Raw genomic sequence first — 24,516 nt, 5'->3', positions numbered from 1 at the left:
TATTAGGTGAATTATTAGGTCTATTGTCTGTAAAACAATGAAAACTGTAACGCTGACAAGACACAGTGCCCCAAACGCGAAGTCCCGAGGTAAATGCATCGTAGTAAAAAAAAAGCAACCTCCTAAAGCAACATACGTGATGTCTAATAGGATGGAAACTAGTCCCAACTGCCCCTGTGTCACTGTTGTATCTCTACTGTAATCAGTCTGTCAGGCTGTGAAGTACAAGCAGGATGTCAGGCGTCAGGATACATGCATGTGTTGTAATACTGATTGCTCAGTTTTATTGGCTCTTTAAAGAGGTTTGGTAATATGATTCAGGCAGATGAACAAAGAAGATGCAAATTCTAGCAATTCACGCTGGGTGATTACTGGGCTGTGCAGTTTAAGCTTTCTTGTGGTTATAATACAACTCAATTTGTTTGTTGAAACATCCGGAAAACTGTTATTTCTGCAACAGATTGCAGGGGCTATGCTACTTAATGCAAGAATTTTAAGTTTATTCTGACTAGCATCTGACCAAATGTGGGGTGGAGATATCCATGCTAAGGAAAATCACAGTAAATGAAATGGGTGTAAGTCATACCTAACACTTTCCTATTGTTGACTTTAGATACCAGTTTCTCCACCCCAATCAATCATGGCTTAGCTCAGCTGGTCAGCAATAACTCAAACTGAATGTGGCAAAACCCATGGTTAAATACGTACTATAAAAGATGATTTATTACAATATTTTGTGAACCCCTGAAAAATAAACATAAAAAAGGAGCAAGCCTAGTCATAAAGTATACATATCTGTGGTTGGTCTAACAAGTGTCTTACAGTTGCCATTTGCACAGATAGTCACAACTACTGTACAGGCCCCCTCATTGGCAGAAATATTCTTGCAATATATAGGCTAGACAAAGAGAGTACAATATTTACAATGTTCTGTGAGTGGTCTGCACGCCCTGTTACATTTACCTCTAAGTGTTTTGTGATTAATTGTATTAAAAACTGCTGTATTATTTAGAAGTAAAATAACTTTAAATATCTGTAAGGGACAGTTAGATCATGAATGATGCTGTCTCTGTTACGGTACAGTGAAACATTAGTAAAGACATGGCTGTAATAATGTTTGACTAAATGAATGGGTATATTGTAGAACTACAATCTGACATTCTCAATATTTTTTCCCCCTCCCCTTGTTATTTTAAAATAAGAAATGTTTAAAAAAACTCTTTTCATCTCATTTGGAACGAGCATCTTTTTAATGAGACACTGCAATGACGGACTCTTATAAACTACAACAACAACAATGATGATATGATAGAGCTTCTTTCTCAACACGGTCATCACAAACCAGTGAACAATCAAAATCGAATCCAACGTTTATTTAAAAAATATATATAGCATAGTGAAAGAATGTAAAACTGACTTTAATGCGACAATTAATTAAATGCAAACCAACCTTCTCCACTGTACAGGTACCTGGGGCTTTTTTTTAATTAAAGAAAATGTCTGAGACATAGCGACCAGAAAGATCTTCCACCTTATGTTACAGTTACACATTAATTAAGTGCATTAACACAAACCTGGGTTCGAATCATTAGAGTTTTAAAAAGGACCGAAGGCCAGTTGATGACTGACTCAGTGCTCAGAAATTATGCATTCAAATTTCAATAAGCCCCAGAGGAGGGAAATAAAATAATTTCTCAGAGTGCCAGAGTCTTTCTGGGTTATGACAGGTAGATCTGAATACACAACTGTTTGATTACAGGGAGAGCTGAGGGTACAGATTCTGAGCTCTGTTATTAAAACATTTAAACAGCAGAGATAGCTTCTGGCAGACAGTAAGGAGATGAGCTGCGTGTACATGCATCAAGCACATGGGTAAATGCCATTAGTGCTGATAAACACATCCTGTAGCGGGATTGATTACAATCTGTTTGCACAAATACAGAATGGCTTTGATTGAGAACTATACACTGCAGTAGCTTTTTATACCTGAGGAGAGAGTCACTGACCATTGAGCATTGGGTTTTAGCAATAACTTACTTACCTGTACCTTTAAGAACAGTATCATCTGTTCAGTATATTATAATCACTATTTGTTATTAATACACACCTTGTAAAAACAGTACTTTTAGATATTGTAGCCCTAATAAAAGTTTCCCACAGTAAAAGCCTAGCAAAGTGTATAAAAGCATAGTGAAAGCATGATGTAAGCATTGTAAAGAGTAACAAGGTGTGGTAAAGCATGTACATAGACATGGCAGACCAGGGTAAACTATGGTAAAACTGCAAAAACACTGTGCAAAAATGCTGTGGTAAACTTTTATAAGGGAGTTGCCATTAGTTACTAGTACTTACTAGTACAATGTTTTCTGTTCTGTGAGGAGTAAACTCAGTAATTTATAATCCGTATTTAATCGACACACACCCCAGCAATGCGTATGTGGGGCTCATGTGCGTAGGACCTGCATGGGAGCAACACAAGCTTTTGTGTGATGTACTGCCATTATGGTTTCTCTCCCCTGTCAGTTAGAGGAGATGAGATGAGGCCCCAAGCTCTCTAACCACAAATGCAGATGAGCCTGGCTCTTTTGCATAGTGGTTAAGACGCTCTGTATTTATTCTTAAGATGGGAAGACTTTTTTTTGTTTTCTGTTTATTTTCAACATGGAGAATCGCTTCAAATGAAGATTGGAGGTTTGCATCCTTCTCAGGATGTAAACAGGCAGGCAGCACTAACACTGCCATGCCTGCCCTGACGGAGTGTGGAATACAGAGAGATATTGTTGGACTTGGCTGCTTTCCCTGCCTGGGCTCTGTAAATAGCTGTTCTAAATGTACCAGACATGGATTTATGGAGCCCTCCAGTCCCTCCTGAACCAGCACTTCACACCAGCACTTGTTAGCAGGCCTAGAGTTTTCGTATTAACACAGCTGAAGGATTTTCATCAAATTCATGCAATAACCAGGAAACAGCTATCTGAAGGATGAAACGCAGGTCAAAAGAAGCATTGCATAGAATAATTACAGCAAGCTCTAGAACAGTCTGATGTGCTGTACATCATAATACATTGAAATCATCTTTAATTAAGAGCAGGGCGTGCCTAACAAGCTAATAGATTTTCTGATTTCTTCTGATTTTTATTTTTAACGGTTATGTATGCCTATCATATAATTGATGTCACATAACATTGTTTAGATATTCGGCAAAAATAAGTCCAGGACTTGGGAGATTTGTGAGGATATGAAAATTCTGATCGCTGTATGTGTCACTTTAATTGTGTATGATTCTGTGCGTGCATGTGTGCTTCTGTGCATGCGTATGTTTGTGCTTCTGTGCTGCCTCCAGGATGTGAGTGAGCAGGACAAGTCTAATCCCACCTGACTCACCTGGAGTTTTATTAATGGAAGCCAAGGTCAGGGGAATGACCCAGATCTGAAAACTGCGTAGCTTCGCATTTACAGACATACAGTATTTCAGTTAAGACTTGTCGTTTGCCAGTGTGTGGACTCAACAGCGGTCCTATACATGTGAAGTGCTGTGTTGTCTCTGCTGGGCTTCTCTGTTTTGGTCATTCTCTTTGCTTTTTATGCCCAAAAGAATAGCAACCCATCACACTACCTCTCAATCTCTCACTTTTAACCCCAATACCACACTGCCTCCCTCCCAGTCGCTCAGCTCTAACCACTAGCCCACTCTGCCTTGCATTATTCGGCACTGCAGCAATGATAACCCATTGCTAAAGTGAACATATTAGAAGAATTATGAGGGGATCACTCTGCTTTAATATTGATTAAAAAAGCAAATTGCCCATTTCAAATAATAACTCAGAACCAATTACCTGTTGCTTTAATTATTTATGAACAAATTATATCCCCTTTAATATTAAGCTAACAGCAATTTCTGCAATCCTCATACTAATTTGTGAAACTATGGTGTATTACTTATATTAATAATGCAACCACAGATAATAATGTGAGAGCAAATTAGACATTTTTTTTTTATTTTATTTTTTTTAAATTTAGTTGTTGCCAATTATTTATTTATTTTTATTTTCTTCCAATTTGAAAATGGCCAATTATTATTTAGGCTCAGCTCACCGCTACCACCCCTGCGCTGACTCGGGAGCGGCGAAGACAAACACACGCTGTCCTCCCAATATTTAGTCTGTCAAAACAAGGAAGTACGGAGAGCTGGCAAATTCAGTACAGTATAGAAAACACTATGGAGGATCTGAGAGCCAGCTAATTCACCTAATTCAGTACAGTATACTGTACAATTCTATGCAGGGGATCTGAGAGCCAGCTAATTCAACACAGTATAGAGAGCTCAGTACTGAGGATCTGAGAGCCAGCTAATTCAATACAGTATAAATAAACTGTTGATGGTGTTCCAAGAGCCCACCACTTAGGGACAGTTCTACAACTATGCTGTAAGTTCAGCTCTGGGAACACTGCCAGCCTGCTGTAGCAATGATAACGTTGACATTGTGACATGCTTTGAATTGTATTTTTTTCTTTTTTCTTACGTGAATAAATACGTGTGCAGCAGGCTCTGTGACCATGCTGATGAGAATCACTCACAGGGACCCAGTCCTCCAGAGCAGTATCAGGACAATGTCCAGCTCTGCTTGTTGTGTCTTTGACTCATGTGTTTCCCCCTGTCCCCGCAGGCTCCCTGAACGTGCTCTTAAGGGTGAAGAGTGTCGGGGCTCTCGACATGCAGGTCTGGACTCTCTCTGGAAACCAGGGACCCGACTGGCAACAGGCCAACATCACAATCAACCCCCGTGGGCCATTCCAGGTACACTTTCATCACACCCATGCAACACTCTTACACATGCAGCCCCCACAGGTACAGAGACAATCTCTTGATCTGTTGGTATACTGAGCATCAAAAGAAACGTGTCACTTATATTTGAGCATCAAAAGAAACTTATCACTTATATTTGGATAAAATTCACTAGATGTACTAGAAAATGACAAACTCTGTTTTAGAGCAGGTGCAGCGACTTTTGATAGTGCTGATTAACAATTGACATCACGAAGGTGCTGCAAAATGATGTGTAGATCTTGGGCAGGTGTTGTGACTCTTGATCTCCCAGTTCATGGCCTGTCATTGAAAGAGTATGTTTCGCTATACCATCTTGCCAGGTTTGAAATTGCTGGCTGTAAGCACCCGAGACGGCAAGCCACAGTACGCTGCCTTAGTCCAGCCTCCAACATGCTAATTGCATGAAGGCGTGGCTCTCTTGACATTTTCTGTGATTTTCTTTATTGCTTTTATTCAAGCTTTCAATTCAACAGCTGAAATCACTCCATATCCAGTGTCCAATCAACCGTCTCACTAATTAGGTGAGTTCATTAAGTTCATATACTTCAGTCGTAGTGGTTAAAGAAACAGGCTTGCAACAAGGACATACCTGGTTCAAATCCCAGCTCAGCCACTCACTCACTGTGTGACCCCGAGCAAGTCACTTAACCTCTTTGTGCTCCGTCTTTCAGATAAGACGTTGTAAGTGACTCTGCAGCTGATGCATAGTTCACACACCCTAGTCTCGTATCTTGTAAAGCGCTTTGTGATGGTGGTCCACTATGAAAGGCGCTATATAAAAATAAAGATTATTATTATTATTATTATTATTATTATTATTATTATTATTATTATTATTATTATTATTATTATTATTGTTATTTACTCACTCAAATGTGTTGTGCTCAAGGATGAATGATCAAGTGATTATAAAGAAACCAAAAATCTTTCATCAATGTCCGTCATTTATATATCTTATTTTTTTCTGAAAATAAATGTGTTATAATAGTGATAAGTTTCTTTTGATGCTCGGCATAGATCTGTAAGGATGCAACTGGGGAATTGATCAAAGTACATTATACCTGGTGATGTAATTGCATACAGTAATGTATTACATGACAGTAATGCATGCAATACCATAAATCTTCTGGCAGTGGTGACTTTGTCCATCTGTCCTTGGGGGGGGTGGGGGGGGGGGGGGGTGGGGTGAGGTATGTATTAATGGGTGAATGAATGGAATAATCTTCAGATTTATGTGCCACAAGATTATAGGATTATAGTTTTTCACTAGAAGCTGAGCTAGTGAGCCCATGAAGATGTTGCTGCCAGTCTCACGTCCCCATCTCAACAGTCAAAACCGAGGGACCTGCATTTCAGTTCAGTGGATCAGCCCAGAGAGATTTTGTTTTGCAGGTCTTCTGTTCATCTGATTGCTCCTTTTGCTATATTAATAAAAGTGGAGTAAACATGTATAAATCTCTGTGCTGATTCTATCTGAAACGCAGAGCTGCCCGGTATAGATATTATTAGCGAGAGAGAGACAGAAAGAGACTCAGGGAAAGAATGAGGTGGTATACTTGTTCTCATTTCCAGCTGACTGACTGACACAGACTGTGCTTCAGATTTCTTCTGACAGTGCTTTACTGTGACATACCAGGTGCTGCAGAAAATAGAGCGCCAACCTCTCAGAGCATGTGAGAAGTATAGTATCGTGGACCTGCTGTGTTGATGCTGAGCTGTGGAGTTTTGTGAAAACCTGGACCTGCTCGACCCCACCTAGTGATTCAATATTCTCCCTTGAGAATATTGCATTATCACTGATGGAACAATGAGGGGACTGTAGCACAGCAAAACATAAACCCTAATTATGGTATAACCACCCTAAACTTAAATAGAACATGTGGCTGTGCTAGCAGACAATTACACTTTAGTTACCAAATCAGAAGGTTATAGGCACTGAAGTAATACAAGAACATTGTGTTAATGTGCTGTAGAAAGCCTACCTCTGATATAGCGGCACAATAATGTCGCAGTAGTTATGGTTTCAAATTTATTTTCATGTTAAACTTCAATTTTCAACCATTAATATCTGTGCAATGGTAGGGGATATAATTATATCTTTTGCATGTTTGCATTTGTATCATTATCTTTTAATTAGTATTCTAAAATGTAAAAGGCAAAGGTGGAAGGATGGAGTTTTAATTTTAAATTGTTCTGTGTACATTTGGTTGTTTGAGAGTTGGCGGTTTTCCATCAGGTCCACTCAGAAGGACACACGCACATACCACAAGGCGCTGTGTGAAAATGCAGCCCACTTGGCTGGGGATATCAGTTCTCTGCGGCTGGCCGCATGGAACCGATTTTGGGTCATGGGCCTCTGGGCCTCCCAGTGTGGACTTGTGTTCTGTCCCAGTTCAGTGAAGCAACTTAGCATCAGTCTACCTCTCTCTGCCTGCCACGCCCATTGTTTTACACAGGCAGTCTCACTGCAACTTTCTCCTCTGACAGCAGGGGTGTCATTTTAGAAAAAAATCATGAATGAGAAAAAGCAGGCATTAATTGGGCCAGTTTACAACAAGATAGCATGCTGTGCTTTTATCAACATCGTTCTTCCTTTTTTTTTTTTTTTTTTAATTGTCGTCTCCAATTTTTTACCCTGGTTTTCTCCCCAATTTAGTGTGCCCAATTATTATCTGTATCCTCGGCTCACCGCTCGCAACCCCCCCTGCCAACTCGGGGAATGGAGGCTGGAGCACGCGTCCTCCGAAACGTGCTCCTGCCAATCCAGCATTTTATCAAAAAAAAGATCGAAACGATTATTATAATCAGTTTTCATATAACTTAAACCTATCTAAAATTAAAACATTTAATTGTGTAAAAAACACCTTTTTTATTTATCCAGTGGCCATCTTTGATTTTTTTTTTTTTTATACCTCTGCTGACTTTGAGCTTTCGTAATTTAAATTGGCAATATATTTGTACTAAATGAATAACGCATTTTAAGAAAGAATCTTACTCTAAGCTAAATGGCCGCTTTGAATTGAAGGATTGATGTTTTATGTGTACAAGCCAGCCTCTTGAAAACTACACATCTCACTACGGGCAGAAAGTGGTAAGGGCATGGCACCCACACAGCTGATTTGTCACAGCAAACTGTGCTGTTCCATCATCTCAGAGCAGAGAATTAGTTAAACTTCTACTGGACGCCTGTAAAAACTGAATGAGCGTCACTTAATCCAACCCATGTATCTTCCAAACCCCAGCTGATAGGATAATAATTCAGAGAGGTATGTCTTCTGGAGACATAGCATTAACTAGTTATGTATTATACTGTATATGCAACAGATCGCTCGGCCACGCACCCTGATATACATTCAGTCCCGCCCTCTTTGTCTTCCCCAATCTGTGACTGACACATCACCTACTGTATTAGGTTGATGACTTCTGGTAAGGTGGCTCTGCCTCCTTTCTGGATTGCCAACTTCAAACTGACCCTGGATTGAATTGTTAAACCACCCAGTCCAGGGCACACTGTTCCTGTTACACAACGCCATCACAGGTCGGGAGGCAGATTGTTGACTCGGATTCATTCGCTCTCTATCACACTCACTGATCTACATTTCTTATCTCAGTGGTCAAAAAGGGTATATGCCTCTTTCCAGGCGTGGCCCTATGTACCTGCCATCCATCAATTTACCACACACTTTATCACAGAACTTTTATAACAATAAACAGCATTTGGTTTTATTACTTAATTAAATAAATATTCTACAAGTTATTGTTTTTCAAGTAAGCATTAAATATTTAGGCACATTTGTTGTGTGATAATTTTGAGTGTGACAACGCTATTTTTTCTACTTAAATAAACATATGTAATTGCAAAATATCTTGTAATACCTATTTTTATACCACCAAATGCTGTGAAATAAGCATTTTTTGGAAGTGAAAGAAATACAGCCGTACTTTTACTACACACAAGTATATTTCAGAAATACAGTCAATGGTACCAGGAGCACCCCCAGAAATGTTTTACATGGTACACAAAACTGAACCACAGACATCCCATCTCACGCCAATAATGAAATAGTCCACAACAACAGTACAAGGTACAAATAAACCTATTTGAAATACAAACGTTCGCACAGGACTAAAAATCACCACATAAACAGAAGATTTCTGAATTTTTACCGACATCGGTGAAATTTAGTCCCGTGAGAACCGTCCATTTGTTATTACCCCAGATCATTTTCTCAGAGATCTTCCGATTGTTTTACAGGACATTGGGACATTCTGTAAACTCAGGCGTCCTGTAGCCCTTCTACAATTCAGTAAAAGGCAATGATTGCAGATAACCAAATTGGGGTTCAATCTGATGAAAATAAAAACATATAAAACATTGGATGAACAATTGACATCATTTGTCAGCTCTGTTTGAAATAAAATTAAATGGTCCAGAACTAAGCTCAGGCAAGATATGAAGGTAAAATCAAAGATTGTTTTTAATTAACAGCTTTTTCTGAGTTAACTGTGAAACAGAATCAGCTGAATTTGTTTAAAAATCACATGATTAAAAATCAAACCTGAAAACTTCAAGCCTTACTTGTTGTGTAGGTGTGTGTTCACGTTTACTTTTTCCAAAAAACTTGTTTTGTTTCTTAACAATATGGACCTCTGTTAATATGAGGCATAACACATTATTTTAAAATAAAATACAGTGCATGGTGGGTTACTTTTTGGTCAATTGTGTGGCTTTTTAGTATGAGAAGACTATTTACCCACCCCTTCAAGTCGTACAATGTTTTAATGTCCACATACATTGAGCACATACAGGCTGCGTCTGAATATTTTCATTTTTCAATGTATTTTACCTTTATCTTACCAGAAAGTCACTTGAGTCTACGAAACTCTTTTACAAGTAAGACCTGGTCGAGAAGATGGCAAATAGATACCAACACACATACACACACACACTCACTATCCAGTTGAATTACAAAATCGTTATCTGCAAGTTCACAAAAATATTAAAATATTAGGTAAAACAGGAACAGATTTCTGTTACATAATTATCAATTATGTGCTTGAAATCATGCAGAGATACCAGGGTACAGCGTTTAACTCTTTCTGAAGGTGGTCCCAGCACCCAGAAGCATTGTAACGTAAAGCTTTATTCTGGGCATAGGTATCATTTTTTCATCTTTGTTTATAAGAGAGTGACGTGTTGATGACGGACAGACACGCACACACACACACGTGCCCATTTAGACTGCCTAAAGTAATCATAGACCTGTCTCCCTCTCTGTCTCTCTCTCTATAACTGCAGGTTGTATTTGAGGGTGTTCGAGGTAGTGGCTACGAGGGGGACATTGCAATTGATGACGTCTATGTGGCGAGAGGCAAATGCCCAATGAACAGGGAAACAATGTCTGAAGGTAAGACCTTGTGTGGAGAGTGGCGTTTCTTCCTTTTGATGGAGCTGTTGTATTCTAGGACACTCCTTCTGACGTCTATGTGGCGAGAGGCAAATGCCCAATGAACAGGGAAACAATGTCTGAAGGTAAGACCTTGTGTGGAGAGTGGCGTTCTTCCTTTTGATGGAGCTGTTGTATTCTAGGACACTCCTTCTGGACTGACGATACTGACTGCTCTACAGACCTCTGCAGGTTACAAACAAACAACACAAATATTCTGAGTTCTGAATTATAAGGGCTGGTTCATACTTCAGTTTATACTCTGTGCGACAGCTCGGAATTATGTGATCCACACTCTTGCGATGTGCGTATTTTTTGAAAAGTCGTACAGCCTTTTCTCATGCATCTGCAACCTGAAGTCACACAGGGTTGGATAATGTTGAAAAATGTCAACATTTGCTGCATAGTATGAGTGAAGCTGCACAGCTTTTATAGCTGTCTGCGCCTGCCGTATCGCATTCATCTGCGACAGAAGTATGAACCAACTCTATGACTGGTGAAAATCTGGCAGCGTGTATATATTTGCAACATGCCTGTATCTGTTTGTGTTGGTTTATAGGGAGTTCTGATTCTTAATTAGTGTTCAGCAAATTAATCTAATTCAGTCTTCAGTAATGTGTTTTTTATATGGGGCTGGTTACAAATGCACAAATCAGTCACACAACAGCTTGGTCTGCAAAGAATGACATCAGTACTGAGAATGATTGGAGTCACTTCAGGATTTCAGTCAATGGACAGGTGGGATTGAAAGGTTGTAAAGGTTGAGAAAAACAAAACAGACGTGTTTAAAGAGACATGGAGACACAAGAGAATATACATTTAATAGTACATAATAATAAAACAAGTACGTCAGGACAGAAAAAAAAAGTAACGTTAGAGCGCTCATTTTAATGTAGCCTCATTTTGTAAATGTGTGTTCTGTATTAATTACATTTTGTTGCATGTACCCGGTTATGGAGGACATTTTATGCCAAAATGAAAAATGAATGAATACATAAATAAATATAGACATACATATATAGACATTTGTTTATGTATTTAGTTTTCATTTTGGCATAAAATGTCCTCCATAGCCATTTGCACTTTATGAAAATTAATAACATGTGAGCGTATAATTCAGAGGTTGGCAACCTATGGCTCGTGAGCCATACCTGGCTCTTCGAGTAACCAAATATGAGCCTTGAGTCTCTAGTAATTCACAAATACACACACACAAATAAAATCTACAAATCACCAACTCAGGATGTGATATCTCGCTTTATTTATGTATTTATTCTTACATCCACCTACCTGCTGCTCTTATTGGTGCTTATTTTCCTGGGGTCTGTTTCACCGTGCTTTGATTGGTCGAGAGATCTGTCAACAAACAATATGCACACGAGTCACAATCTACAACCCCGCCTTTTTTTGCTGCTTTTATGGCAAAAAGAAGGAAGTCAGATGAGTAATACCGTTCTTTTCAGCCAGAATGGACTGATAGGTACGCTTTTGTGGAGGTCAGGATTTCCACTCGTATGCAGTGAACGACTGGCTTCTAACAAAAAGTTGAATTTACAACGACATCTCATGACAAAACATGTAATACCCAGGGGAGGAGTGGAAAAATACTTGCAAGGAGCTCCAAAGAAAAATGAAAGCGGGGCAAAGTAAACTACTGGCATGGTCAAATAAAGGTGGAAGTTTAAATTTAGCAGGTTTTGCCCTCTTTTTAGCGATTGTTCACAAGGGCAAGCCTTTCACTGATGGCAAATATGTGAAGAGATGTATGCTTAATATAGCCAAAGAGCTGTTTGAAGAATTGTCCAACAAAGACAACATTTTGCAACAAATTCAAGATATGCCTTCATCTGCAAAAACAGTTCCCCGACCGAGCTGTGAAAATGGTGGATCAGGTTGACAATGTAAGTAAATAGAAAGGAAGATTTTATTATCTTGTGTACATTGCAGATCACTTGTGCAGTGTTGTTGATAATCACTCACTTAGAGTTTGTATAAGCAAGTCTTTATTAATACACATTAATAACTCATAAACAGTGTTTTGCTCACTGTAACACATTGTTTTCATACTACTTGTCATCTTAGCTCTGCCTCTCTAGGTCTCGCAAGACACTAGGCTGCACTACACTACAATTTGAAACTTAATGTTAAACTTCAAGGGCAAGGGAACACCATCCTGTCTGTACAGCAGGTAGTTTTTGCATTTGAATCCAAATTGAATCTGTTCATCAGAGATATCGAGACTGGCAGTCTGACTCACTTTAATATGTTGCAAATGTTTTGAGATGCATGCATGGTAGAGGATCCTAGCAACAGTCTAGATCTGCAGCAGCTTGTGGCGTTTACAGCTGATCTGCTAATGTTGTTAAAGTCTCGTTTTGTGGACTTTTGCAGACACAGCACTTTGTTCAAGTTTATGATTCGTCCCCATGAAACTTGTGTGGAAGCACTGGACTTGACAGTGATTCTGGGCAGATTTGGAGCTGGAAGTTGCTGACTTCAAGGAGAAAGACATTTGGGTTGAAAAGTTTTGCACTATAAATTCAAATCTGGAAAGTCTTGCTCGGCAACACGCAGAACTAGCAAAACTGCACAAATAGACTGATTTGAAGAAATCGGAGTGTGAAGATTTAACCTCATTCTGCAAACTTGCATTGAATTTCCACTTACATACGGCACAATGTAGAATACCAGTTTGTCTCTCTTAACGATGTTTGGCTCCACCTATACATGTGAACAGGCATTCTCCCACTTGAATCACATTAAAAAACAATGTTCATTCAAGATGAACAGAAGAAAGCCTGAATGACTTCAAAGAACTGAACAAAATGATGCAGCAGAAGTCACAATAAAGAAGTGCACAGTAAAGTACATGCATTGTGTGTTTATGATTGGCTCTTTGCAGACCACTGAGTTTGGCTCCTTTGCACAAAAAGGTTGCCGACCCCTGGTATAATATGATATCACACACACAAACAACCATTGGCAAAGAATGACAGGGCTGTGAGTGATACTGGCAATACAGGACACCTCAGGGTGTTGACTCTAAATTCTCTTTAAGTTCATCACATAAATACAATATCATAGCTTATCCCTTTCATCCTCTAAATTCACAGCAATCCCTAGCACCACATTGGGCACCATCACTGGTAGTATAGTCAGAATCACTCCACCCACAGCAGACCCTTTTTATTTTAGCATAGAGCCTGTTTGTAATAGGTTTCCACCTGCATTGGGACTCTGAAACAAATTGAACCACTTTAGATGAAGATACTCAATCCGACTACCTTAACCCTTTTGATTTTTGCATGGAGGGATATGTTAATTAGGCACCCACTTAATTTGCATAACATTCTTCACAGTGTCAGAATTGGGGTTTTGCGACTCTTCTCATCCTTCCTACCGATTTTTTATTTTTGCTCAGAACACGAGAAACAGTCGGAAACTTAAAACACTGCCACAAAAGCTCTCCCAGACTGTTGGAAAAGTTTTGATATTCAGGGACATAGAGTCAGATTCATAATTAAACCTTCATAATGATGTCCAATCATTCTTTTTTTCAGTGTTTCAGCGTGCTCTTTTATTCCCATAGCAGAGAGACTCATTGCCTGCAGGGATGGGCAATCATTTAATAGATTTTCAGAAGTGTGTCTGAAAAGTAAACTTGTTTTGTGGGAAGACTGGTAGAGTTTCCTTTTTTTTTTCTTTCCAGTGATTCCTTGCATAATACGCCAGTACAGAAAAGCAAAAAATATATACATTTAAAAAAAATATGTCTGGTAAGAACAGTTTGGAGATTAAATAGATGTTTTTTTTCCCAACTTTAGTCTTGTGACTCATTTGCAGATTTAAATTAGCTTTGTTCTCTCCCTGAGGATCTGATTTACATGGAATAGAAATATTGCCCTGCTTCAGTAAGACTAATATGTAACACAGAGGTTAATGGATATTTCAGTGCAATTAAGGAAAGCTATCCATATTCCTAATAATCACAATTATACAGAATAGCATACAATTATTCAGAACTCTCATTAAGGAATGTTTACTGGCTAAAATGTCCTTCAGCTAGTAAAGTTAGGAACCATGGTAACAATTTGTCATTGTAAACCAGAATACAAAAATCCCTTTAAAACGCCTCATGTGAAGTGTTAAACAAAGAAAGAGGAATTTGTGATGGTGATTTTAAATCACAATCAAATGGTATATGGTAAATAATTTATTAATTTATTCTAATATATAAACAGAGAAGCAGAAGCCACCTTGAAGGCATCTGATAGAACAGGGACAGAGGGATGAGGTAATTAAACAACAGAAACAAATGAAATGAATTCAACATGTCGCAGAACTGCTGATTACAGCTGTACTGCATTGGGGTTATTATTAATTAAACAGGAGAGTCTACCATTGGAGAAATATTAACTCTTGTTGCATAATGTACACAAGTACGTGGCCCTTTCTTCACTGTTCACACTATACTATATATATATATAACTATATATAGTATGGAATAGCGGTGTGGTGATACTAATAATTTTGAAGTTGTTAGGTATTAATTAAATGGAATAAAGTGTGTTAATTACTGAGCACAAAACAATGCCTTGTTTTTTTACTTGTTTACACAATTATTGAGTAGCAATCAACAACAATCTGACATTATCAAATAACTCAAAGTAATTTATATTTTATAAGTGTATTTGTCTTACCTGCAGACCGCCCTTGTTTGACATCCTCTCTAAAGTGAGTTGTGGGATTATAGTCCCACCTAAACTATTGAATAAAGGGTAAAATATTAACACACAATAGCAAGGTTATAGTTAGAGGGGGTTCTAATTTTAGATTTCATTGAGATTTTTATAACTATTTATTATCGTTACCATAACTCTCTGGGCTTTACAATGCTTATCCTAATTTACCATGGTTTCACTATGCCTTATTATGCTTCTACGATGGTAAATCTTTAAAAGGGCTGGCAACAGGGCGAAGGCTAAACATGAACCGATGACCCTGAACACTTGAGCATCTAAAGCATGATTCAAATGAGCATTCATGGGTGTAGAGTTTAGCCTCATCTCCCCGTCGTGACAGATTCTGTAACGACAGAGCATCACACAACACTGTCGTGTACACTGGCTTGCCTGGAGAGAAAAGGAAATACACAAATACTGTTATTGCGACCAAACAAATACATTTAAAAAAAGCAGCTATTCTCCCTGCTGGGTTGTTTTTGTATTAGCACCATGTATTACCTTCTTTCTATTGCATGGTATCAAATCAAATCAAATCAAACGTTATTTATGTAGCTCTTTTCGTGGCTCCATCTCAAGGCGCTTAAGAGAAAACAACCGTTCAAAACATCAACATAAAACTGTAAAAGCCATAAAAACACCCATAAAACTAGTACATAAAAAAACCCAGCAAAACAATAAAAAAAAAGACAGTCAGATTAAAATGGAAACGATAGATCATAAAAATAGGTTTCAATCTTGACTTAAGAATTGCAATGGTTGAGGCCTCTTATAGAGCCAGGGAGAGCGTTCCCAGTACAGGGACCCTACAACTGAATGCTCTACCACCTGCATTTTTCTTAAAAGCCCATGGAACAGTAAGCAGCCCAGCACCCTGGGATCAGAGGCCGCCTAGGAATATAAGGGATTACAAGATACCTTAAGTATGATGGGGCCAGTCTTTGTAGGTTAAGAGTAGGACCTTAAAATCAATCCTAGACCACACTGGGAGCCAATGCAGGGCTGCTAGCACAGGGGAAATATGTTCATTTTTTTTGCTCTTGTTAAAACCCTGGCCGCAGCATTTTGCACAAGCTGCAATTAGGATAAAACATAGCTTGGGATACCTGAGAACAGGGCGTTGCAATAATCAAGCCTAGATGATACAAAGGCATGCATCAATCTCTCAGCATCCTGCAGCGAAAGAAAGCGTCTTACTTTAGCAATATTTGTAAGGTGAAAAAAATGACACTTTGGTTACATTCCTAATATGCGGTTCCAATGAAAGATCTGGGTCAAAAATTACACCTGTTCCTCATTTCAGCTTTCAGTGAGAAAGGGAAGCTGTCCACTGGAAAAACACATGTTTTTTTTATTGTTTAGTTGACTCTTTGATCCCAAAAGTATACCTCTGTTTTATCTGAATTTAACAATAAAAAGTTGTCTGACATCAGTAGCTTAATATCAGCGAGGCAGGTAGTCAGAATATTTTAAGATAAAGTAGCAACCAGTTTTAGAAACAAAGATAATCTCAGCATAACAATGCAAATTGATCTCATGTCTATGGATAATATTGACCAAGTCAGCATGTATAGGGAAAACAAAATTGGTCCGAGAACAGAACCCTTGGGGGACACCACATGTAACTTCAGCCTGTTTGAAAGATATGATTTAATCCAGGACAGTACACTACCTGACAATCCTATATGACTCTTAAGATGTTCAGTCAAAATAGGATGATCAATAGTGTCACTTAGATCTAAAAGAATAAGAACAGAGTGTGAGCCCGTGATGGCAAGAGCACATCATTTACGACTCTAATAAAAGCAGTTTGGCCAGGGCGAAAACCTGACTGAAATTTCTCATATATATATATATATATATATATATATATATATATATATATATATATATATATATATATATATATATATATATCATGTACTGCTAGGAAGGTATTAAGTTGGTTAGCTACCACTCTCTCTAAAACTTTAGCTAGACAGGGGAGATTAGAAATAGGCCTAAAGCTGTTTAAGGATTTTAGGATCCAGAGTAGGTTTTTTTAAGCAATGGTTGTACTACAGCAACCTTGAAGGGCATTGGGAACAGTACCAGATGAAAGTGAGCTATTAATGATATTTAAAGTGGTATTATTAATCCTAAAAAAAAAACTTCTTGAAGCAGTTTAGTCTAAAGCGCATGCAGTATATTTTGTCTTATGAACTAGGGCGGGATGGGACTGGACAGGAAAAATTTATGATGGGACAGGATGGGATGGAACTCAAGTTTCGTTCCCGTGTCAATTTCTAAATTAAATCTGGCTGATTAATTAAGGTAAAAGAATCAAAGGTTTGGTCCGGTGTAGCAGGAAACAGAGAAGTAGTTTGGTCAGTGTTGTAGGATGGCTTGTTTAAATTGTCTGTACTATTGGTCCTCTTCTCTACTGTACAACCGAGCCACGCCAGGGCCATACTGAGCTCTCACGCTGCGGTAAGGGGAGTCTGGGCTGTTTTTCCATGCAAGAGCTGAGCCGTGCTATTGATGTCACACGCAACGAAGGACAGTTGTTGTTAATTATTGTTATTGTAACTCAGTTTGCCAAAAGATGTGTCTGACACACGTGGCATATTGTTTTTTTCTTTATTGCTTTTATTCAAGCTTGCAATTCAACAGCTGAAATCACTCTATACCCAGTGTCCAATCAACTGTCTCACTAATTCGGTGATTAAGTGCATGTGCTTCAGTCATAGTCATTGAAGCGAGTCATGGGCAAGGATGAATGGTTGAGTGATTAAAAAAAAAAAACATTTCGTCAATGTCCATCATTTATATACTTTTTTTTTTTTAATAAATGTGTTATAATCGTGATAAGTTTCTTTTGATGCTTAAATGTATGTGTAGTTTAATTAAAGCATGGGGTGAATCTTTTAAAAACTGCTTCCTTATTTTTTTTATTTTTTATTTTTTTTTAAATTTGGAATCGCTAATTATTTTTCTCATTTCCTCCCTAATTTGAAAAGCCCAATTATTTTTATTTCAACCCGGCTCACCGATGCCACCATCGCGCTGCTGCAGTGCTGGAGGACCACGCAGCTCTGGGCAACTTACAGACAGGCCTGCAGGCACCCGGCCAGTCTAAAGGGGTCACTGGTGCACAGTGAGCTGAGGACACCCTGGCTGACCTAAGCCTTCCCCACCCAGGAAGCGCTCGGCCAATTGTGCGCTGCTACTGTGCCTTTAACGATAAAGATTGATTGCACTGGTAGCAGACTAGATCACTTGGAAAAAAAAAACTTGGAACCACACGATAGCTCTGTTGTGGTGTTACGTCTTGACACTACATTTAACCAATCAGAGAGTTGAAGGGGTGGGTTTTCCTTTTTAAGCACTTCTAGAGGATGAAACGTTAAAATTACTGCTAAAAAAATAACCAACTATTTTCTAAGCGATAATAGTGACAATGAATGTGGAAATTACCAGACCGAAATGGATGATGAAAAATTGGATGAACCACAAGAGGTGCCAGCACGTAAAAAATAAAACATCATGACAGTAGGTATGATGTTATATGGGGAGAGAAAATAGAAATGGCTTTTTTACAGCAAGGAATAGGGTGGTATGATGTGCAAGCTCTGCCAGAATCACAAACAAGATCGCAAAGGATCAGGGGGAAAATGGAGCAGTGTAGCCTGGGTTCTACATTAGGGTGCATTGTTATTCATTAGTATCCTTATCATTCTTTGTCGTATTATATATTTAAGGTAAGGCAGTTTTATTTTTGCGTTGAAAATGCTGCCGTCTATCATGCTCTGCTGCCCGGCTGTACAGAATTCCTGGGGGGAACCCTGAGTTAAAATATCTAGTTTTGATTCCAAAATAAAATTGTTGATTAGGAGACATTTATTCCCCAGAGATCTTGTATTCACTAAGGCGAGGTCAGTACTGAGCTACTAGAATTATCACTCGCTGACGTGTTCATTTTAATTAAATTCTTAGAACATTAACCCCAGGAAGAAGCTGGAATTTGACAACAAGGGACTGAGACTACCTCGATAGAGTAATTCATTTGTGAAGTTTGATCACATGGTGTGAATCATTTCTCCATGGTGATGATACATTAAGTCAAAGACTTTTGAAACAGAAACGTTATGTTGTCTGCCAGTGCTGTGATGTGCTGGAGTCAGTTACCATTTCAATAACAGCTGCTCGACTTACCAGCACTGGAATACTGTAACTAACTGTAACAGGTGAAGTCTGGTTCTTTAATTAACTTTCTTCTTTTGTGTTGGGAGCTTTTTATACCCTTGGAAGCACCTTGAAAGAGATATAGTAGATGGAACACCATTTGCTTAACTTCTTTTATATTGAAGGGGCTCTAAAAAACCCTCTGCTTTATTATGAAAAAATTGATTTCCTGCCAAGAGGAAATAACACTTCATATAAATTCATATTGATCTTTTTAATACATTGTCTTTTTATTTATTAAACCCGTTTGCAGGTGGCTTGCATTGATAATGTGGGGTTTGAGCTTCTCTTAGTCAGCGCACAGATTTTTGAATGAATTAGGACTGGGGCATCAACAAAGGGTTGGGGTTCTGAAGCTTTTTTCATAAACCACAGAAAGTTCTGATGCATGTTTAGAAATGTCCGGAGGCGACCTCAAATCATGTTGACAGTGTATTTGTTGTGTCTGTCATACAAAGATTGCAATAAAAATACACTGTCAATATCATTGGAGGTAGCCACTGAATGCTTATAAACAGATGAAAAGCTGATGTTAAGGTATTTAATCTGCTTCCAGCTATCGCCAAAAGTTTTACATCACCCCAGAATTTATAATTCTGCTTCATAAAGTTGGATGAAACTAGCTGAACAATGTTACATTAACATATTTAATTACACACCGCTTTGTAGTTTTCCATATACTTAACGAAAAACTGACAAATTAAAAAATGCGACATTTTGATATCACTCATGAAAATGTCACAAATTTTGACACTTGCTACTCAATTAGAAGTAAATAAAAAGTTACAGTTAGAAGTGGTAACAAGTAGATTTAAGCTATATAAGCATGATTTTTACATAGATTTGGGGGAAGAGCCATAGCTCCTCAGAAAATACGCTCAGCCATCATTGCTCTTCATAAAGGTAATGTTTTAACAGTGGTCAGATAACCAACAGAGGTTATGTCAGCCAAAACACAGTATCTAAGATCATCCAGAAATATAAGAAGATTTGAGAGATAGGACGCTCAGATTTGAGAGATAGGACGGACGGTACTATTCACTTACTGTGCCAATGGAAAGAAGTTGAAGTGAAGGTATCTGCATGCACCCTGAGAAGGTGTCTCTTGGAGTGTGGTCTGGTGTCAGGAATGCTAGCTAAGAAAGTCTTTCTGAACAAGAAAAACATCAGATGGCTTAAACTTTTGTCGCACATACAAAGACTGGACCAATTTTCTCTGACAAGTCCCCCTTTTAGCTGTTTTGGAATGGTGCAAAGAAAAGAATATTATATAATATAATAAATATAACAATTTTTTTTAATGATTAGTTGCTGTGACATGACTGCTTTCTGATGGAATGCTAGTGGACTGTGTAAAAGTGGAAGGAGTGCATGCGTTGTGGAAGAAAAGTAGATAACAACATATAAAATAAGTCCTAGTACCAGCATTAAAACAAGTCCTGGTACTGAGTTTCACCCCTGGGTTAGTTCCACCTTCCATGGTCTCTTATTGGCTCACAGTTGAAAACCCAACAGTCAAAAGCCCTGGTTGTAATGCACTAGTGTGTGTGTACAGTGCTGTGGGAGTGTGGTCTCACTGTCCTCTCTTTCCTTCCAGCGGTGTCCGTGAAGGGATCCTCAGCAGCTCTCTCCCTGCCGATCTACACTGTGCTGCTCGCGCTGTTCTTAACAGCCCTGTTCCACAGATGATGACGACTAAAGATGACTACCTACCTACCTACCTGTCTGCCGGTGGAGTACTACTGCCCTGCCCCCCCCTTGCTCTTACTGTCTCTCTTATCTATGTCTGTCTCTACATCTCTCTCATCTTTCTCTCACTTTCTTTTACCCTTTTTCAACTATCAACTCATAATAATCAATACCGAACCCATCCTCTCCTTTATTCCACATCTTTTTTTTCTCATCCTCACTTTTTTCATACCCAATCTCACTCTTTCAGCCTGCTTTTTCTCCCTCCTTTTTGTATCTTCCTCTTTTGTCAGCCCATCTTGTTTCTTGTTTCCCGTTACACCACTTTCTATTCCTCGATCACTCTTCGTTTTACCTTTTTTCCTCCATTTGAATGTTTTTATCCTCGCCTTCTCTGTTCTTTTCTTCCTCCTTCCTCCCTTCCTCCCTCCCTCCCTCCCTCCCCAGGACACCAACGAATTGAAAAAAATCTACCAAAGACTTCAAGCAGTGTGAACCTGTAAAGGGGAGCTGCACTGAAATCCGTTGATTGTTATACAAGGTGGTGGACTAGGACTGGGAAATGATTTAAAAAGCAAACAAAGCAAGGGACCCCCTTTGTGTTGCTAAAATAAGATCTTTCCTCTTATTGCACTTCTGTTTGAGAAGGTGAAGGACTAATCAATGGATTTTTTTTTTTTTAAAGAATGGAAAACAAAAGAAGCACAAGTTTGTACTGATTTTTCCCTTTTTTTTGTTTGTTGTTTGCCCTCTTGAGGAACTACTTACATTTCTTCTTTGTTACGTCAAAATAACTCTCTTTCTGTGTCTTATTTTCTTAACGGGATGGCAAGATGGTGAGAACTGTTTGCTTGACTCCACTACTTATCAAGTACTAGGCTGTACTATCTTTGAAACTGCAGACTGCACCAGTGCTTTGCTCATCCCCCTGTTTTTGGAGACTGCAGACTACGCCAGTGCTGTTCCCATCTCCCTGTGTACGGAGACTGCAGACTGCACCAGTGCTGTGCTCATCTCCCTGTGTACGGAGACTGCAGACTGCACCAGTGCTGTGCTCATCTCCCTGTGTACGGAGACTGCAGACTGCACCAGTGCTGTGCCCATCTCCCTGTGTACGGAGACTGCAGACTGCACCAGTGCTGTGCCCATCTCCCTGTGTATGGAGACTGCTCATCGCTTACATTCATTTATCCCATGTACTCCATTACAGCTGCATGTACTTCATTGTACTCATATATTGTATCCCAGCGCAAAAAGCCCAGTGCCCGGCAGGGGCAGTGACTGCTTTGCTCTGCGACTCACTTCTCCTCTCTATAGCTGAAGCTGTGTCTGCACTAGTGCCCAGTGATTATATCAAAAACAAATTAAACACTAAGAATGGTGAATTACTGAAGGGCCCTTTATACAGGAATATATAGGGTTTTAAATACAATACAATACAATACAATAGTGATTTATAAAGCACCTTCTCTAAAACACCTCAAAGTTCTGAACATATAATAAACAAAATCAAATGCCTCATCAAACAAATAGGTTTTTAATCTAGATTTAAAAAATGCCACTAATGTGGAGTCCCTGATATGTTTCAGTAGAGAATTCCATAAATGCAGAGCGCTGTGCCTGAATGCCCTGCCTACTTCCAGCAGTTTTGAACTGAGCCTTTGGGATGGTCAATAACTCAGCATTAGAAGAACTTAGAGAACGTGCTGTAATGTATTCAGACAACATGTCTGAAAAGTACTGAAGAGCTAGTATTACTGTCAACAGTGAATTAACCAAATTAGTGAATTATCGAGGGAGCACTGTACTATAGTTTACATATCTGCTAATGTGGTACCCTGGTGAATGAATATGGTTGCACAGTTCTAAAAAAAAAAAAAAAAAAAAAAAAAAGGGGGACTACTCTCTATCAACAGGGCTCGCACATCATTTAAGATTGCTGATCTTCAAGGCAACCCAAGTCCAGCAGTCTCTATTTAAACAAAGCAGTCCCTCGATTCCTAGCTCAATGCACTCAGCTAAGGAACCATCCCCACCCCATCCCATGTTAACTGCACACAGAGCACTGAAGCCCTTGGCAGTGTAAACACAGCTCAAGAGTCAAGAGCAGAGCAGTCACTCCTGAGGTGTGCGTGATGTGATATAGAAAATAGTGGACTATAGTCTATATATATATATATATATATATATATATATATATAGATATATATATATTATATATATATATATATATACATATATTTTTTGAAAAAAAATCCTTAGTTTCTTATAGGTTCTACCTTAGTATTCATATTCACTCTGCAACAGGTAGATCACAGGAATGATGAATAATAATGTAAAAATGTACTTCAAACAGAACAGGTTGACTCTGATTCTGATCTATATGCATATAAACAAGCGTGGCCATGTATCCAGGTTAAGGACCAGTATGATTGTATTAAATACCTTGTGTTCAGAGCTCTGTGTATACATTATAGGGCCTGTATGCAGACTCGCATGGATGCACCCCTGTACATTGACAGGTAAACTGGTGAAAATATAAAGAGGGCAGGTGCTGGGTTTTGCATATTCTATATCACGTATCAAAATATTTTAGAGGAAAACAATGTATCTGAGAGATATTTTGTAAGATTTAGTTTGGAAACAAAGCGTTTTCCTGCAGCCCTGTATCGTATATGAAATGCATATTTGTATCCAGCAATGTATTGAACAGAAACACACTGCCAGAATGATTTAAACCCCTTAGCTTGAAAACATTGTGGCTGCTGGATTTGGATGCATGTAGCCTTCTGCATTTAGCTTGAACACAAGCTTGGTTCTGACCTGTTACATCAAATGGCCAGCGCTTGGGAGTCACAGAATGGACTACACCACTGCCCTAGCCATCACTGGATGTACAGGTGTCTTCAGGCACTTAAGGACATTGGCAGCAAGCAAAGACCATGTTAAGCAGTGAATATCATTGCCAGTCTTACACAGACTTGTATGTTCATTTTAACAATTTTTTGAAGCCTGATTGTTTGTAATGGAACATTGAATTCAACCACTAACCTGAATATGCAAAGGCAACTGTACCATTCAACTAAAGAGCAAGCTTTGTAGTCGAGAGGTGAGTATGGGTCTTATGCTGATGTCAGTATTCTTAACTCATCAGCCACTAAGAGATCCATTGCACCAGTGTAGATACGATGCAACGTCTCTTAAGCCTATTGGATAATCTTATATAAAATAGGCACAGCCACACTAGAGAGAATGTTTTGCCGCATACTTGTACTCGGCTGATTCAAGTGAAGATACTGGAGAACAATCTGTTAGAAACAATACAGAATGTTATCCTTTAATTCTTTCGAGACAGCCACAGCAGGCACCTTAAAAGCCTGCATTCATACTGGGGTGTTTAAATTATTCTGGCAGGGATCTGTATATCCAGAAAAAAAACAAAAACATATGCTCCAACACTTATTGTCACTTATATATATATATGGATATATTAGAATATATATTATTATCATATATTCTATAATATATTATATATATATATATATATATATATATATATATATATATATATATATATATATATATA

The 24,516-nt window shown here is 38.6% G+C and overlaps 1 protein-coding gene across 1 annotated transcript in view; it reads left to right on the top strand.

Annotated features, from left to right (window-relative positions):
* LOC121316191 (MAM domain-containing glycosylphosphatidylinositol anchor protein 1) overlaps positions 1–23,144 on the top strand; it is a 174,657-nt gene extending 151,513 nt beyond the window's left edge. Inside the window, exons 16-18 of the mRNA XM_041251079.1 lie at positions 4,668–4,798; positions 10,128–10,236; positions 20,839–23,144. Of these exons, the coding sequence (XP_041107013.1) occupies positions 4,668–4,798; positions 10,128–10,236; positions 20,839–20,930 (332 nt within the window). The 3' untranslated portion in view covers positions 20,931–23,144. The remainder of the gene's footprint in view (positions 1–4,667; positions 4,799–10,127; positions 10,237–20,838) is intronic.
* Positions 23,145–24,516: the final 1,372 nt, after the last annotated feature.

Source organism: Polyodon spathula, chromosome 5 (assembly GCF_017654505.1).
Source record: "Polyodon spathula isolate WHYD16114869_AA chromosome 5, ASM1765450v1, whole genome shotgun sequence".
Taxonomy (NCBI): Eukaryota; Metazoa; Chordata; class Actinopteri; order Acipenseriformes; family Polyodontidae; genus Polyodon; species Polyodon spathula.
Note: the sequence above shows the minus strand (reverse complement) of the source record. Positions and strands in the feature narration are given on the sequence as shown.